General features: G+C 37.8%; 2 protein-coding genes across 4 annotated transcripts in view; both read left to right on the top strand.

The window, feature by feature from the left end:
- LOC107726990 (eukaryotic translation initiation factor 4B-like) overlaps window positions 1–2,369 on the top strand; it is a 19,831-nt gene extending 17,462 nt beyond the window's left edge. Inside the window, exon 13 of the mRNA XM_016536730.1 lies at window positions 1,969–2,369. Within this exon, the coding sequence (XP_016392216.1) occupies window positions 1,969–2,005 (37 nt within the window). The 3' untranslated portion in view covers window positions 2,006–2,369. The remainder of the gene's footprint in view (window positions 1–1,968) is intronic.
- Window positions 2,370–12,043: 9,674 nt separating this feature from the next.
- Window positions 12,044–18,234, top strand: part of LOC107727022 (tensin-2-like) — a 61,402-nt gene continuing 55,211 nt past the window's right edge. For all 3 annotated transcript variants that reach the window (XM_016536769.1, XM_016536770.1, XM_016536768.1), the window contains exon 1: window positions 12,044–12,196. In XM_016536769.1, the coding sequence (XP_016392255.1) occupies window positions 12,083–12,196 (114 nt within the window). In that variant the 5' untranslated portion in view covers window positions 12,044–12,082. The remainder of the gene's footprint in view (window positions 12,197–18,234) is intronic.

The raw sequence follows: 18,234 nt of genomic DNA, 5'->3' as shown, positions 1-18,234 counted from the left end.
TTTGTAAAAATCGACGTGTTTCAGAAAGGCGGGGCATAGAGGAGAAACAATAATGTACAGTATGTGGAAAATAATGTGTTTTTTTAACCTTAAACCCCATTAACACATTTCATTACACCAAATACACAAAATAATGTTATTTTTAGCAACATCATATGACCCCTTTAAACATGGTTCAGCTCAACAGTAATAGCAAATATCTCTGGGCAAGATGCATTTGGCCTCAGGAACAAGAGAACAAGTGTATGGCTCCTGAGCAGGGACTTCATCTCATTTCAACATCAAATAGAAGGAGTTTTTACAAACTGGATTTTACAATATCAATTTAGGGCTGTGCGATTTAATCAAATTTGATTTTAGATTTCAATTTTGGCTTCGTTCCAACAACTATTAAACCAGGATAAAAACTATTATTGTGCCACGTTCCATTTTGCAATGATGCTCTGGCTTTGTCTCCAAAGCTCATTTCTTTCCTTTACAAGATAGGATAGCAAAGTATACACTATACCAGTCAAAAGTTTTTGAACAGTAATTTTTAGTTTTTTAAAGAAGTCTCTTCTGCTCACCAAGCTTGCATTTATTTGATGCAAAATACATCAAAAGCAGTAATATTGTGAAATATTTTTTACTATTTAAAATTTGGACAACTTTAAAGGCGATTTTCTCGATATTTTGATTTTTTTTGCACCCTCAGATTCCAGATTTTCAAATAGTTGTATCTCGGCCAAATATTGTCCTATCCTAACAAACCATACATCAATGGAAAGCTTATTCAGCTTTCAGATAATTTATAATCTCAATTTTGAAAAATTGACACTTAAGACTGGTTTTGTGGTCCAGGGTCACATATATTCTTTTTAAAAGGTATGTTTTAGGGCCTTCCTGACTGTCCTCCAAAACGTGTTTTTTTTCTTCTTCTTCTTTTTATTCCCTCTCTGAAATTTTTATTTTTTCTTTGAGGCAACACATGACAAAAAAAACTGCATAACCTCATTCTAATTGTGCTATTTACCTATAAATCAACATAATGTAAGAGACATTCATGTTATAAGCGTTAGATTTTTGCCTGTTTACTTATCTTATTTGTAATGTTTTTTATTTATCAGAAGTCTCGCAGAAAATAGTTGACTTCCACTTCTAAAAAAAATTAGGTGATTAGTGGTACCTGGTTGGGAAATTGCTGACTGTTAGCTAACAAGAATCTGATTCTGATTCTGATTCTAACAAGCGTCCCCCCCCCCGTCATATGTTGCCTCAGACTTTTATTTATAAAAATATGTATTATATATTTTATTTATATTTTTTTGGACCCACTTTATTTTAAGTGTTTTTAATTACTGTAACTGCATTTAAATCAATTATTTGATACAACACACTTACTTATTTACATGTTTTTACATTATACTGATATTTAAAAATACCTGCAACTACATCTGTATTTAATTTCTGTAGTTGCATCTATAATTACACTGTTGACCCTACACCTTAAACCTACCCATACCACCGAATCTGTCCCTAACCTTACCCCGTACCCACCTCAATAGCAGCAGAAGTGATTTGCATTACAACATGAACACAATAAGTACATTGTACCAAACAATTCATTATTATTGATGTAAGTGCATAGTAGTTAAAGACACCTAATGTAAAGTTGGACCCATTTTTTCCCCCAAAGGAATTGCTCTGAAAGGCACTAAAACTAAAAATTCATTTTGTAGAAAATAAAAATACCATATGGCTTTTGTGTCCTTGGTAAATGTTCAGAGGGTTTAAATGCTGATTACTTCCAGTTACACTGGTTGCACCAATTATAGGCAAAAACCATCACTAACATAAGTTTGATTCCTAAAAGCTCATTTTCTCACATCCCCTAACCAAAGTAAGAGCTGAGAACTGTAAAGCTCATTTGAACCTCAAATACCAGCACTGTTTTGGTTACGTCTCACTATCCCCTTTTTGTTTTAACAGAAATTCAGCTCAGCCAGTAAATACGCGGCCTTGCTGATGGACGGGGAGCAGGGAGATGAAGAGGAGAGCGGAGATTAGGAGGTGGACGGACTGCACGGACGACAGTCTAAATTGAATTACAAATTAAACCTACAGCTTTTGTTTCATGCAGCACTGAAGGACCCTGATGAGCCCTTTGAGAGCAAAAACCCATTTTTAGAGCAACCCCTTCCTCTTCAAGACTGAACCGAAAACCTAGTGGGAAAACACAGGACTCGTTTTAAAGTAAAAAAGAGTATGGAAGGATGAATGCTTATGACTAATAAATTTTTTGGGAGTGGGTTACAATACACATAAAAGAGATCCTGCTCTAGCATGCATCATATGTTGAGTGCATTTCTCATTAGCTTGCACGATGAGTGGCGGGAAAGTGTAGAATCAGGGGAAAAGTGCCACAAGATGAATGTTTTCCCTGAACTTTAGAGCTTCCTGAGCTTTCTGAAAGAACGTTTACGACAGTTGCTTTACCGAGATCTCTGGTCAAGTAAAGGGGTCCGTGACCTGCATTGTTCACCCATTGATTATAAATCTCACAACCTTGGTTTTATGTCTTAAACTGGCATTGGCCAACAGGTCTGATGATTTGTATTCGGGGATAAAAGCCGCTGAATAACGGCCAGCAACGGATCAGAACCTGTTAGTTTCGGTTTGATATTTCTCTGCGCTGCTTTAAGCAGGAGTCTCCCATTTTCTCACTTATCCTTTTGAGGACTTTTTTAAGCCACTCCTTTGGACTGATGTGCAATAGGAATTGACGTATTACTCTGAATCTCAATATTTCTACAAAAGAGACTGCTGCAGCTTTGGGTTGAGCCTATATCTTAAAGGTAGTGACATGAATTGCTTAATGATTTAAACTGTGTACCATCTAAAAAAACAATAAAAGACTACACTGAGACAGTTATGCTTTGGAGGACATTGTGAATTAAATTGCATCTCAGACTATTTTTATAACTGTATTTATATATATATATATATATATATATATATTTATTTATTTTATCTCTGCGCGCTGAAAAGACCGAACACGCAAGAGACCTTCATCCGCCACTGGATACCTTCCTTGGGCCATGTGTGCGGACCTTACAAGTACATGTACAGTAAATGAATGTACTTTCCAGAAGGCCAACAATTCATTAAAAATGTTTTTTTTTATTGGTCTTATGGAGTATTCTAATTTGTTGAGATAGTGAGTTGGTGGGTTTTTGTTAAATGTGAGCCAAAATCATCACAATTAAAAGAACCAAAGACTTAAACTACTTCAGTCTGTGTGCATTGAATTTATTTAATACATGAGTTTCACAATTTGAGTTGAATTACTGAAATAAATGAACTTTTCCACGACATTCTAATTTATTGAGATGCACCTGTATTTGATCAAAAATGCAGTAAAAACAGTAATTTTGTGAAATATTTTTACAATTTAAAGTAACTGTTTTCTATTTGAATGTATTTTAAAATGCAATTTATTCCTGTGATGGTAAAGCTGAATTTTCAGCATCATTACCATATGACACCTTCAGTGTCATATGATCCTTTAGACATCATTATAATATGCTGATTTGCTGCTCAGAAAATGTTTATTATTAGTAGTATCACTAGGGTCCAAAAATTTAGCTGTGGGTTAAATATTTGTGACAAATATTGGTGGCATTATTTAATGTTAAATACTTTATTTGAAGAATATTCCTTGTGTATCACCCAGATTCAAAGTTAAGTGTATTTCTACTCATTTCGCACTTAGGGAGTATTCATTTTGGACCCTAATGCGAGCTCTCCCCCGAAGCTCTATGTCTGGACCGTTGGTATACTTTGAGGTCAAAGGTCAGCACTCAATCAGTCTGACTTTGGCCTGCCACTATGTTCAAAGGATCCAGAGCCTTGATACTGCAAGGCATGACATCTGCAACAAAACCAGCTCTTAGTGTTTGTGTGTATATCCTGGATACAAGCTTGTTTCTGACAATTCTCATTTCCCATGAAAATTCCAGTGGAACGGGGTTTCATTAATCCTAGCATTATGAGGATGTTATTAAAGAGGGAAAAGGATGTAAAAATGAACAGTTCACCCTGAAGCATAACTGAGTACTTCATTCAAAATAGGTTGGGAGGTTGGTGCATTTTTACACTGGCTAATTACTTAAAGTTAAATTACTAACTGAAGGGAGTTAAAACAGGAAGCAAGTTATGCTGAAAGAATGTTTTTGGACAGATTGCTTCTCAGAACCATTCAACGTCACGCATCAAACTATGATAAATACTACTCCGCTCATGCTGTGCGTCCCTTTAACAGTCCCTTTATCCTGTGACCTTCTGCTGGACGGAGGCCAAAGAATGTGCCCTTCACCCCGGCCTTTTAGGCCTCATTAACTGAGCCCAGGCCCCAAAGGGTCGTCTCTGTTCCTAGTACAGCAACCCTGACAGGAAGCAGACAGGGCCGTGGGATGTGGATGGGAGAACAGGAACCCGATGTTCTCAGAACATCTGCGCATGTGGTGTATCTCTGACATTTTCTCAGCATTTTTGGGTTTCTGCCTTTCATATCATTCTATTCTGATCTGTGAAGTTTCTCCTGTGGTGAACGAACATCCGCCTGGTTCTCTTTCAGTAGATGTGTTTATTCGGCCGGATTGAAGTCGACATGAAATTACAATTAAACCTAATACATGTTCCTGGTCTTATTGCGATGGTTCTTCTGTGTACATTATTCCAGAGATAAAAACTTTTTAAATACTTTTTTAATATTTAACGACTCATACTTCTGATTCTGGACATGTGCAGATACTGCCACAGGATGTTTGTAGTAGCATTTCAACATCTGCCACACTACACGCTTCTTGTAAACCACTATTAATAGCTAAATGCTGCACATTCTCCTTTTGTACCCTTGGGTCGGAGCACAACGCATCTTTTGTATTCTGCTTTAGTGACACAGGGTATTGACGACTATTTTTCCACTTTCCTTCCTGGCACTCAGGTCTGTTTTCCAGCCATTTTAAATTCAGTCAAGTTCCTTCAAACCACAAGACCTTATCTATAACTGCTAAAAGAAGATTGCTCTTTCAGTCTATTTGTAGCCTAGCATTCATTTATTCACTGATCTTACACTAGTGTACTGGAAGTACTAGAGGGAGAATTATTGCAATTTGTATTTTTGTTATAGTGACCAGAACTGCAAAGTTTTAGTCTGATTGCTCTTCTCCTATGAAAAACCCCAGGTTAATCAGGTGAAGTTGGTCACCATACATATGGAAACTATTTTTGTGGCCCCAAATTGGCAACAGCACATAGCCTAGTACAGAAACCAAGTAGTCGCAAACACATTTGTAGCCAAGATATATCTTTAAAATATATTGTCCTTGGCAGAGCTACTTCAAACCGAAGGTAAACAAACAATTGGTGAAGTAACATAAAATACGATTTACTTCTGTTGCATTTGAGACCGTGTTATTGTTGTGTGGTCAAATGCCTGACGAGTTTTGCTTTATTTGGCATTGGTGTGTGGTGCAACATTTCTTAGAACATGGCAAGATTTCCCAGTCTCCCCTGTTTATGAAAAAGTGACTAAATTATGGTCCTCGAGATCTCGCACCCACCCTGGTTTGGGCACAATTGGTTTCATTCTCAGTCAGTATGCTCAAGAGTGTCAAGGTCTAAAAATAAAGAACCAGCCCAAGCCCTGGAAGATTGCAGGACAGTAAGTGAAAACTGACCACTTGTTTAGGAGGAGGCTGTGAAATACGCTGTGGTAAACTTGGAAATTTTCTTGTAAACTCCGAGGGTGTTGAGGTCATGGCTTTGTATAAACAATAGGTGGCCTTTTCAGTCTTTCACACACCCTCTGTAGGTGGGATGTGTCGTGAGATCATCCACATCTAATGTGGATCAGTTCAAGCATTGCAGCACATGCTGAGGGTTCAATGACAGCTTTAAAAGTTAAAAAACCATTGCAAGCACCTTAGGGTTTTACTTCCTCTAAAGAGTTTTAAGATTATAATTGAGGACCACTGTCCCGTTTAGCTGCCATTCAAATTAAACATACTTGAACCAGCTAATCAAGGTCTTCAAAATTGCTAGAAACTTCCAAGCAAATGTATTGTTGCTGGTTGAAGTTAAAGGATTAGTTCAGTTCCAGAATAAAAATTTCCTGATAATTTACTCACCCCCATGTCATCCAAGATGTTCATGTGTTTCTTCCTTCAGTCGAAAAGACATTAAGGTTTTTGAGGAAAACAGTCCAGGATTTTTGTCCATATAGTGGACCAACGGGTTGAAGGACCAAACTACAGTTTCAATGTAGCTTCAAAGGGCTCTATACGATCCCAGCCGAGGGATAAGTGTCTTATCTAGCGAAATGATCAGTCATTTTCTAAAAAATAAAAATGTATATACGTTTTAACCACGAATGCTCGTCTTGCACTAGCTCGACCTCGCATTACGTAGCCACGTTGGAAAGGTCACGTGTGGCGTAGGCGGAAGTACCGACCAAGTGTTTACAAAGCGAACTTGCAAAAAAAGTCTCACGCCCTTTACAAAAAAGGTCAAATAACGATGTCAGATGATTTTGAAGTTGGAGGAGAAAATGAGATGTAATTTTTTGCCCTACCCTACCTTTTTGAACCGAAGTACACAGACAAAGAACTAACCGTGCGTAACTTTTCTAACATGATTACGCAATGCGTAAAGATGTGCATCACATAGCTAGTGCAAGACGAACATTTGTGGTTAAAAAGTGTATACATTTGTATTTTTTCAGAAAATGACCAATCATTTCTATACATAAGAACATTATTCCTCGGCTGGTATCATGTAGAGCACTTTGAAGCTGCATTGAAACTGCAATTTGGACCTTCAACTGTTGGCTCCCATTGGAGTCCACTATATGGAGAAAAATCCTGGAATGTTTTCCTTAAAAACCTTAACCTTCTTTTCTACTAAAGAAAGAAAGACATGAACATCTTGGATGATATGGGGGTGACTCAATTATCAGGAAATTTGTATTCTGGAAGTGAACTAATCCTTTAAACTGCAGGACAGTGGCCCTCCAGGAGCAGGTTTGGACACCTTTGGCTTAGTGCAGGGGTGTCCAAACTCAGTCCTGGAGGGCCACTGTGCAGAGTTTAGCTCCAACTTGCCTCAACACACCTGCCTGGAAGTTTCTATTATGCCTTGTAAGACCTTAATTAGCTGGTTCAGGTGTGTTTAATTGGGGTTGGAGCTGAACTCTGCAGTACAGTAGCCCTCCAGGACTGAGTTTGGACACCCCTGGCTTAGTGAGACAACCGGTTTCTACACTTTTGAGCTGGCAAGACTGGTTATTCCAGGGTTTCTCGTCCTTCTACTGGAGAGGTTAATGTCCTGCAGCGCTTATCTCCAGCTTGCCCCAGCACACTTGCATTGGAAATTTCAATTATATCCTAAAGACCTTGATTAGTAGGTTCAGTTGTATTTAATTAGGGTTGGAGAAACCCTGCAAGATAATGTTCCTCCAGGAGTTATAGTAAACATATTTTAGTCAGTTTTTTTTAATTGAGACTTCCACAAAAATGGTGTTTTCCTCCCAGTGCAGCACTGTAAGCCTGTTGGCCAGATGCAGGTGCACCACAAAGTTCAATAGTCATGACCACAAATGTCTTAGGAATTGCTATAAACTGAGAAAATTAAAGCAGCTGCCATAAACAGTCTAAAAAGAATTACAACAAATTGGGCATCTCAAAAGAGTCTTGGGATGGTGACTCCCCTCCACCTCCTTTCCTTCTGACAGGTAAAAGCCTAAATGTGAAACATTAAATATTTATATTTAATAAAAAAAAAAATAGTGCATCAAGATTTTGTACTGACATTCTTTTTTATATTTGTGCTACGGTAAGCTTCACTATTACTATTAAATGTACGGTTAGTTAAAAACCATAACTCTAAGTCATAGGTCTTCAACCCTGCTCCTGGGGACCCACTGTCCTGCAAATTTTATTTCCAACCTGTTTCAACACACCTAGCCTGTGATTTTTCTAGTGATCATGAAGACGTTTATCAGCTGCTTCAGGTGGATTTTATTGGGGTTGGAGCTAAACTTTGCAGGACAGTGGGTTCCCAGGAGCAGGGTTGAAGAAGTAGTAGACTCCTGCTCCTGGAGGGCAAGAGTTTTGCTCCAACACACCTGTTTTTCTAGAAATCTTGAAGACATTGATTAGTTGGATTAGGTGTGTTTGATGTGTCTCTGAGGGTTGGAGCTAAACTCTGCATAACACTGGCCCTCCATGAGCAGGATTGAACGTCCTTGCACAATAACAGTGGTTCTCAACAACGTTCCTGGAGCCCCCCAGCACTGCACATGTTGCATGTCTCCTTAATTAAACACTCCTGATTTAGCTCATGAGACTCCCAAGACCTGGTATGTCAGGCAAAGCAGACATGCAAAATGTGCACCTAGAATCACCTAAAAAAGAACACCTAGAATCACCTAAAACATCCTGGCAACTACATAGAAATGCATTGCAAAACTATTTTCAAGACTTCAGGTATCGTAGGGAGTTTTGCACAGGCAAGGACCAGTTGTACTTTCTTGGGATATGTACCAATATTTATTACATAGATTGCATGTTGTAAGCTCTTTAACAGCAGGACTGTGGGCTTTGCTGTTTGATGTTTTGTTTAACTGTTTCCGTTCATTTGTTTTTGTCTGCAATTGCTTGTAGTATCTTTGCTTAGGCCAATGCAGGACCATTTGTTTAAAAATGCTGTCTCAAGTGTTCACTTAAGAATCTCATCTTCCCCTGTCTGTTTATTTATCTTTCCTTGCAGTCTTTGTTTTCTTGTTCTATTTTAAGCAGTCTCTTCAGCTTTTCTTATACGACTCCTTATATTTCTTCCTTCCTGCTTTCCTTTTTTTTGCAGCAGCAGCAGCAGCAATCAGAATAATAAAAAAAGGTTCGAAAGTCCAGACAGACAGCTGTAGACTCCTATGTAAATCCTTTCTTTTCCACTCAGTTCATAATTAATCTGGTCAGTGTGTTGTCTCTCTGTCCTCTGTTTCCCTGCTTGAAAAGCCTCCCCGCACCATTAGCAGATAGTGAGAATTATGCTATCATATATATTAGCATGATATATTAGCATGATCTTAGCATGAGAAAACCCTTTGAGGTTGGAAGATCTGTAAGAGTTGCATGTTCCTCATTGTGGCCCCTGGAGATTATTTATTTATCTTCATTTCAAAGCCATACTTTGGTTCTGATTTAATCAACAAATCATGTTTAAATGATGTGGTGCATACTGGTGGAGAAAACATTTTCAGATTCAGCAGAAACTGTTTTAAGTGTTTTTTTAGCACTCTGATATGTAGTTAATTGGGTCTTATTAGCTGATAGCTAGAGTGTTTTAGAGTGGGAGGTTACTAGGGTGTTGCTAAGTGATCATTTGGGTGTTCTGGGTGGATGATAGGGTGTTGCTAAGTGATTACCTCTGTGTTTTGGGTGGATTGTATGGGGTGTTGCTAAGTGATTACCTGGGTGTTTTGGGTGGATTGTATGGGGTGTTGCTAAGTGATTACCTGGGTTTTTTGGGTGGATTGTGTGGGGTGTTGCTAAGTGATTACCTGGGTGTTTTGTGTGGATGATAGGGCATTGCTAAGTGATTACCTAGGTGTTTTGGGTGGATTGTATGGGTGTTGCTAAGTGATTACCTGGGGGTTTGGGTGGATGATGGGGTGTTGCTAAGTGATTACCTGGGTGTTAACATAACGTGACGATACTTAGACGTTTTGTTCTACAATGTAAACTGTATACACTCGCAGCCCAAACGTTCTTATCTAGTTACTTATTAAAAACATACGTTTTCAAAAATGAACATAACTGCTTCAAAATTTGTGTTTTTGTAATTTACGTTGTAGAACAAAACATCAAAGTATCGTCACGTTATGTTCACCACAGGCTTTATTTTACTCATAAATTGAAAACCCCCATTATAAAACCCCATAAGAAAATCTCGAAGGAACCCGCAGCGAATTACATTTCCGGGTTCTTACGTCATAGTTCCCCCACTCTATAGGGATCTCTTGGATTTCTTCTGTGGAGCCTATTTGGAGTTTCCACGCGAGAGCGCCCTCTGGCCTTCGGATGGAGATTTACTACTGATCACTGAACTGTGCTTCACTGAAAGATATGCATGACAATCGCAGCTTCTTTCTAATCACGATTTCGATTTCATTTTGATTTATCGTGCAGCCCTAGATTGTATGAGGTGTTGCTAAGTGATTACCTGGGTGTTTTGGGTGGATTGTATGTGGTGTTGCTAAGTGATTACTTGAGTGTTTTGGGTGGATGATAGGGTGTTGTTAAGTGAATACTTGGGTGTTCTGGGTGGATGATAGGGCGTTGCTAAATGATTACTCGGGTGTCGGGTGGATGATATGGTGTTGCTAAGTGATTACCTGGGAGTTTTGGTTGGATGATAGGGCGTTGCTAAATGATTACTCAGGTGTTGGGTGGATGATAGGGCATTGCTAAGTGATTACTCGGGTTTCATGGGTGGAAGATAAGGTGTTGCTAAGTGATTACCTGGGTGTTTTGGGTGGATTGTATGGGGTATTGCTAAGTGATCATTTGGGTGTTCTGGGTGGATGATAAGGTGTTGCTAAGTGATAACTTGGGTGTCATAGGTGGATGATAGGGTGTTGCTAAGTGATCATTTGGGTGTTCTGGGTGGATGATAGGGTGTTGCTAAGTGATCATTTGGGTGTCATAGGTGGATGATAGGGGTTGCTAAGTGATCATTCGAGTGTTCTGGATGGATGATAAGGTGTTGCTAAGTGATCACTTGGGTGTCATGGGTGAATGATAGGGTGTTGCCAAGTGATTACCTGGGTGTCATGTGTGGATGATAGGGTGTTGCTAAGTGATTACCTGGGTGGGTGATAGGGTGTTGCTAAGTGATTACCTGGGTGTCATGTGTGGATGATAGGGTGTTGCTAAGTGATCACTTGGGTGTCATGGGTGGATGATAGGGTGTTGCTAAGTGATTACCTGGGTGTCATGTGTGGATGATAGGGTGTTGCTAAGTGATTACCTGGGTGGATGATAGGGAGTTGCTTAAGTGATTACCTGGGTGTCGTGTGGATGATAGGGTGTTGCTAAGTGATCACTTGGGTGTCATGTGTGGATGATAGGGTGTTGCCAAGTGATTACCTGGGTGTCGTGTGTGGATGATAGGGTGTTGCCAAGTGATTACCTGGGTGTCATGTGTGGATGATAGGGTGTTGCTAAGTGATCACCTGGGTGTCATGTGTGGATGATTAGGTGTTGCTAAGTGATTACCTGGGTGTCATGTGTGGATGATTGGGTGTTGCTAAGTGATTACCTGGGTGTCCAGGGTGGATGATAGGGTGGTTGCAAGTTGTTAGGTGATTGCTAGGGTATTTTGGCTGATTGCTATGGTGTTGCTAGGGTGTTCCAATCTCTGTTCCAGTCTCTGTAATATTATGCTGTCTATATATGGATTTAATGTACATCTATGGGACTTTTTTCCCATTTTATTGTCCATAAATCTTGTTCTTTAGAAAAGTACTAGCACACATTTTTACCACAACCTGCATGATTCGAGGCATCATTTGATGTTCTCCTAACACTAAAAATAAGCAATTAAGGAAAAAATGCATAGCATAATCTCAGTTAAGAAGGTAAAAAAAAAAAGAAGTCAGCATATGTCTGTTTACAGTCTGAAAGACAGAGAACTTGAGCACAATGGTGTGTGTGTTTCTGGGAAAAGTAGGGGGTGGGGGCTGATATCCTCTGGATGCTGGCTTGTAAGTTGTGTACATTTGGCTGTCCGTACGCGTGCTGCTTTCAGAGTGCTAATAAACTTTTGACTTAATGGGCATATTCTCACCTTTGTTTACGTATGTGTGATAACGAGAGACAGATGAGTGTGAACTGGCGAACATGTGTGTGTGTTTGAATGGGAGCCAGGAAAAGGGGAAGGGCCTCGAGTGAGCGGACAAAAACATCTGCTCTTGTGTGCTCGGGAAACCTCATCCAGAGAGAGTGAGAGTGGAGAGACGGACCAGCAGGGTCCAGATCTCTATATGGGTTGTGCCCTGTGTGCGGATAGCTGTGGGGACGAGCCAGATCCGGTACCCGTTAGAGGGTCTTTAAGGAGGGAGATAGCAAAGTCCAGGGGAAACATGAGGCTGACCAAGGTGGGTACTTCCAGAATTCGCTTACAGGTGAAGAGTTCAGAGAACATGTTTACTTGTGTGCCTCAATATCGGAAGATCAAGACTCTGTTTGTGGTGAAACCCATGTGAGGAGCTGGGGTCAGTTAGAAGTTACGCAAGTTGTTGTTATGAGTGAAGTTACTCTCTTGTTGTGCAGGACAGCATCAGATAGGATGCATTTGCAATTAGCCTACGTATATGTTGTGCATTTACATGCTTGCTACATATGGAGGGTCTAGAACTGTTTTATGCTTGGTTTGTTTTTTCATGTGTTTATCATGTTATTGAAAATAGATTTGTACACATTTTGGAACTTGCTAAGGTATTCTGGGGGGGTCGCTAGGATATTTTGAATGGTTGCTAAGGTATTCTTAATGGGTAATAAGGTGTTCTGGGTGGTTGTTAATGTATTCTGTGTGGTTGCTATGCTATTTTGAATCGTAGATATTTGAAAGCCAGTGTCTGTTCCCTAATATTTATTTCTAATTTTAGATCAATATTTTTTGCAAATTTTGTGATATGTCTGTTGGGCCAGTTCTCCGAAGACTGGTGAGTCTTCAGCTGACCGAATGTTTTTATTCATCATTTTTTTATTGCTAGGGTACTTTAGATGGTTCCTCTTGTACACTAATGGTTGAAGCTTTCTGCATACTTGCTAGAGTGTTCTGGGGTTTTACTAGGTTATTCTAGTGGTTGCTAGTGTATTCTTGGTGGTTACTACAGAGTTCTGCATGGTTGTTAAGGTATTCTATGTGACCCCATGGCAAAATAGCCCACCTCTACATGTCTTTGAATTTCTCTATGCTGGATATGACTTAGATCCCTCCTTTAATTTATAATAAGTCTATGGGATGTTTTTCACCCATTTTATTTCACACAATGTGGAAATAGGTTACACTTTATTTTAAGAACTATTAACTAGCATGCATAGTGTAACATGCAATATTAGCATATTGGCTGTTTATTAGTATTTACAAAGCACATATTAATGCCTAATTCTGCATGACCATCCCTTTATCTTACCCCATATCTAAACTTAACATCTACCTTATTAATAAGCAGCAAATTAAGAGTTTATTGCGATAAAAGTCATAGTTAATAGTGAAAGGTCTGGTCACTTAGAAAAGAAATATCACACCTTTCCTCAAAAAGCAGCATGATTTGATGTATCATTCATATCCCACAGTGTGTGGGATGAGTTACACGCTAAAGTTGAATGCTAAGGATTAGGGGTTTGTTCAGATCTTTGTGTGAGGATGAGCGTGTGTGTTCTGGAGTAACAATGTCTCCCTGATTGTTGACACTGACAAAGAAGGCCTGGAAAACTTGAGGAGGGCTTGATTGTGTGTTTACATGCCTGAGAGTGAAAGTCTATAATGGTCTGGTCCCCGAGGCTTGTTCACGTGTAGTGCAGCGTGGGAACTTTGAGCCCTCTGTATGATGTCACAAAGTTGTAGCTGATCCTGTGAAGTAGGCCTGGAAATCATTATATGTCTCTCTTAGCAGTTATTCAGCCATGCCACTTTAATATTTCGCCGCAGGTCCGTCATCTGTAGCCAAACACACACACATTTTAGTCTTGTCACTATGAGACTGTAAAAGAGTCCATCCACTGTCCTGTTGATATTTTAATAGCAAACTTGCATAAGGCTGTGGTTTATTTTGAATGCTTCCTCCTACTATTGTAACCATAATGTTTGTTTTTACAGACATTTTTCATTTTAATACCAGGCTGGTTTCTTTTCTTTTGCTTTGGTTGCAGAGTTTAATAGTAATACTCCTAAATCAGTGTATGATCATGTCACGTAGAGGAGGATTTTGGTCTGCTGATGAGACTATAATGAAACACTGTGTTATGCAAGCATATAACTCTTTTATGATGCTATCTAACTAAGCAATCTGACATTTAGCTTGATGCTTTCTAAGCCCCAGTGGAGCAACCAAAGTTTTGGTGTCTTAGTCAAGGGCTTCATAGATCAACCCTCGCAGGATCTGAACCTGTGACCCTTCTCATCCTTAACCACTAAGCTGCACCGATGCACTACTTACTTGTCACACCAAATCAATCATTGTGTCCTTTCATTACAGATTGCATTATTCATTGCTCTTGGCTATTTATTGTTTTTTTGTAATTTAACAAAGAGAGGCTTTAGCCTGTCAGAATCTTGTCCTCACTGAGCTGCTATTGTCTTAGTGTGACGAATACCAAGGCTTCATTCCAGTCTCTGTCTTATAAGTCTGTGAGGTCTGCAGGCTGTCTTACATTCTGTGTCCTTCTTTTCTGTCTCTGTGGGAGAGCTATACTTCTGGATGGTCACTTCGACCTGGAACAGAACTTGGGTTTGGTGAATATGAACTTGGGTATATCTAAGACTTGCCCCTAAACCAAGTGTCTGTTCCAGTGTTTATTTTATTTTAATATTATTATTTGGCTTTGTTTTGTTTGTTTTTCATCTTGTTTTGTTTTGTTTTATTATTCTTAATATTGTTTTGTTTTATTTTATTTTGTTTCTTTGATTTTTTTTAAAATTTTGTCTATTGCTTTTTCTTGTTTTTTGTTTGTTTTATTTATTGTCATGTTTTATTTATAGTTATTTAAATTTTGTTTTTGTTTCATTTTATTTTGTCCTATTTTGTTTTGTTTCATTTTAGTTGTTTTATTTTGTCTTTTTGTTTTGTTTTCAAAAAGTTTTTTGTTTGTTGTTCAAAAGTTGTGACAAGCTCCTTTGAGCAAAATTTTCCAAACCCTTGACTAACCAAATATTTTTTTAGTGATGAATTTCTATTAAGAGCATTATTTCAGTCCATCGCTAGTTCTAGTCTATATCCAGCAAACTGCTGTGCATTATGGTGCATTTGAGTTTCCATTCTTCTCTGCAATCTAAAAACACAGCTGTTCACAAACAACGCTCTTTGTTTATCTTCGCTCATTGGGACTTATGGTATATTCCTAGAATATCCATGGAATGACAGAAACTTTAACAAGTGCTAGTTTACTGCAGCCATAATCCACAGGCATCCACTATAAACACCGCACAGGAAAAAGCCTGGTCAATGTATAAATAGGTTCTGTTTTTCCCAGGAACACACACTCATGCATGCTGCTAAAGCACATACAGGGACATAAACATGTTTTTATTTCTTCCACCGATCCCAACATGCACATAAATATTAAAACATCAACACAAATATACCAAAACTTTTACATTTCTGAGCAATCTGAATTACAATTTAGGCAGTTGAAACCACCCAGAACACCCTAGTAACTGCATAAAAAGTTTTGCTCACATTGGATACATTGGAATTCTGGAAGCACTGATCACATTCCCTCATTCTCATATGAAATCAAGCTCTGTAAATCTTGGATGCGTACACATATCTACAGCATGTAACTCTCTGCATATTCTCAAGAGGACATGGTCAGACATCAGGGTGTTACTCTGACAGCATGAGGATGTGTGTGTAGTGAGGGAATATGAGAAAAATCGTGTGTGCAATGAGGAATGTGAACTGGAAACACTTGAAAGGAAAAGGAAAGCCATCCCTGTCCTTTTAGTGCCACTTCATCAAAGCCCCAGTGTGCTGGGGTCATAAAAACAAATTTTCTCTGAAATCTCTTTGCACTCTGTTTGCTTTCCTTCACCATTCGGAATACCGCCCTGACATCTGCCCGCTGCAGAGTTTGTGCAGTACTGAAAATATTTTGGGAGCGAGTTGGGAAATGGGCAGAGAATGAGAAGAGGGACATGATTCAGCGTTTCATAAAACACATAAAAATCTTTTTAAATATTGTGCGTTTCTTCTGCCTTGAGTCTATATTAATATTGTAAAATATGTAAAAATGGTAATATGAAATATTAAAATCCATTCTAAAATATTATATTTTAACACAATTTTTTAAATACCGGTAATAAAAACAGAGTGAACTAATCTAATACTTATATTCTGAATTTTTTGTTATTATTTATTTTAAAAAGTGTTTACAAAAATAATTAAATAAAAAGAAAATCAGGATAAATATTTTATTGTGTGTCATTGCCAGTCAAGTTGTTTGTCAAATAAAAAAAGTATATATTATTTAATGTGTAAATGTGATTGAATTATTATTCAATCTTATTTAATTTAAATGTATTTTGACAAGAACTGCTAGCTGTTAGCAAGACACAGGAGTCTGTATTTTATTTGAAAGATGTTAAAAATGTAATTTCCACCACATAAGTCTATATTAATCACAAGACATGATTTGAGATGTGATGGAAATGACACTGGTGAAAAACTGAAAATGATCATGGCTTTCATAAAAATAACAAAAATGACAGCATTTATGCTCATGTTATTAAACAATTAAGTGTTTTAGCAAGTTTATTTTCTAAATAAACAAAAGTGGACCCATTCCTGTGTCTTCAGATTTCGTCTATCTCCGTCTTTTTCTCGTCTCTAGCACGCTATTTCCCTCCCTCCCTCCACAGCTGTATTTAATCAGCGCTTGGCTCTTTTGTACCCAATCATTCCTGCGCTCACCCCTCCCTCCATTTCCTCTTTCTGCATGTTCTCATCTCTCTCTCTCTCTCTCTCTCTCTCTCTCTCCGCATCCTTCTCTTTTTCAAATAATGTTTGTGTCGTCCCTCAAACATTCCATCCAAAACTGTTGGTCAACATTACATCAGCACACAACAAATATGTGTTTCCAAAGCACATTCATTTGAAAAGGGCCTAAGATGTAAAAGTGTATGTGTTGACTTGGCCACAGGTGTTTCTAAATATCCGGGACTTCCTGAGTGATTTTAGGTGCTGCGGTAACACAGGTCTCCTCTGTGAGGCAGAAACATGGCTCCATTGACACACGGTTCCACCTCTGTGAGTAATGATCCTGCTCCATTTCACCCCACACTGCTGTGTTCATTTCTCCACGGCAAACTCTCTTCCAGTTCCACCTTTTTTCACTCTTCTTCCTTTCTTTTTGTCTACAAACGTTTGGGGTCTCTACGATTTTTGAAAAGTCTTTTATGATTACAAAGGCTTTGTTTATTTGATTTAAATAAAATACAGTACACTGTGAAATAAAATAACTGTTTTCTATTTTAATATATTTTAAAATTTAATTTATTCCTGTGATGCAAAACTGAATTTTAAGCTTCATTACTGTAGATTTCAGTGTCACATGATCCTTCAGAAATCATTCTAATATGCTGATTTTGTGTTCAAAAAACTCTTCTTCTTACAATCAGTGTTGAAAACAGTTGTGCTGCTTAATATTTTGTGGAAACTGAGACTTTTTTCGTGATTAAAGAATGTGAATTAAAAAGAACAGCATTTATTTAAAAACAGATTTTTATTTTTTTATATTATAAATGTCTTTACTCTCACCTTTGATCAACTGAATAGATCAATTGTATAGATTTTGTTTTACCCCTGACAAATATTTCAACTCGGAAAATTTTAAATCATATAAAATGGCATTACTTTTGACATTAAAACGGATTATTAAAGCAGAGTGAAATGACTGCAAAAATAACTTGTATGATCGTATAATTTGTTTTAAATATTTAAAATTAATTAATCTCTTGTTGACAATTTCGTTATAACACCATAACATCAGTTAAAGTTAGTTACTTCTTTACTAAGGAGAAAAAAGTGCCAATGAAGAGCTTGAGAATAAATATTTCCCCTGCTGCGTCATTTTCACTTAAGCTCTAATGATTCAGCGTTTCATTAAAAAACACATACAAATCAGAGTAAATATTGGAAGTTTCTTCTATTTCAGGCATTTTTATAAAACCAGTTGATTTTAAGTGAAAGATTTCAGCTTTTTTTTGTAAGGAAATGGCAGTTACAATGCCTTGAATTTAATATGAGTTGTAATTTTTTAAATGTATTTATTACTACTTTAATAAATTTTGAATTTTTGAATTGTTAAATCATTCAAACCATTTAGAAATAATATACTGATAATATATAATAGATGACAATATATATATATATATATATATATATATATATATATATATCATGTGAAAATA

The sequence above is a fragment of the Sinocyclocheilus rhinocerous genome, unplaced genomic scaffold (assembly GCF_001515625.1).
Source record: "Sinocyclocheilus rhinocerous isolate Xijiao unplaced genomic scaffold, SAMN03320098_v1.1 scaffold666, whole genome shotgun sequence".
Taxonomy (NCBI): Eukaryota; Metazoa; Chordata; class Actinopteri; order Cypriniformes; family Cyprinidae; genus Sinocyclocheilus; species Sinocyclocheilus rhinocerous.
The sequence above is the reverse complement of the archived record's forward strand: the minus strand, read 5'-3'. Positions and strand labels throughout refer to the sequence as shown.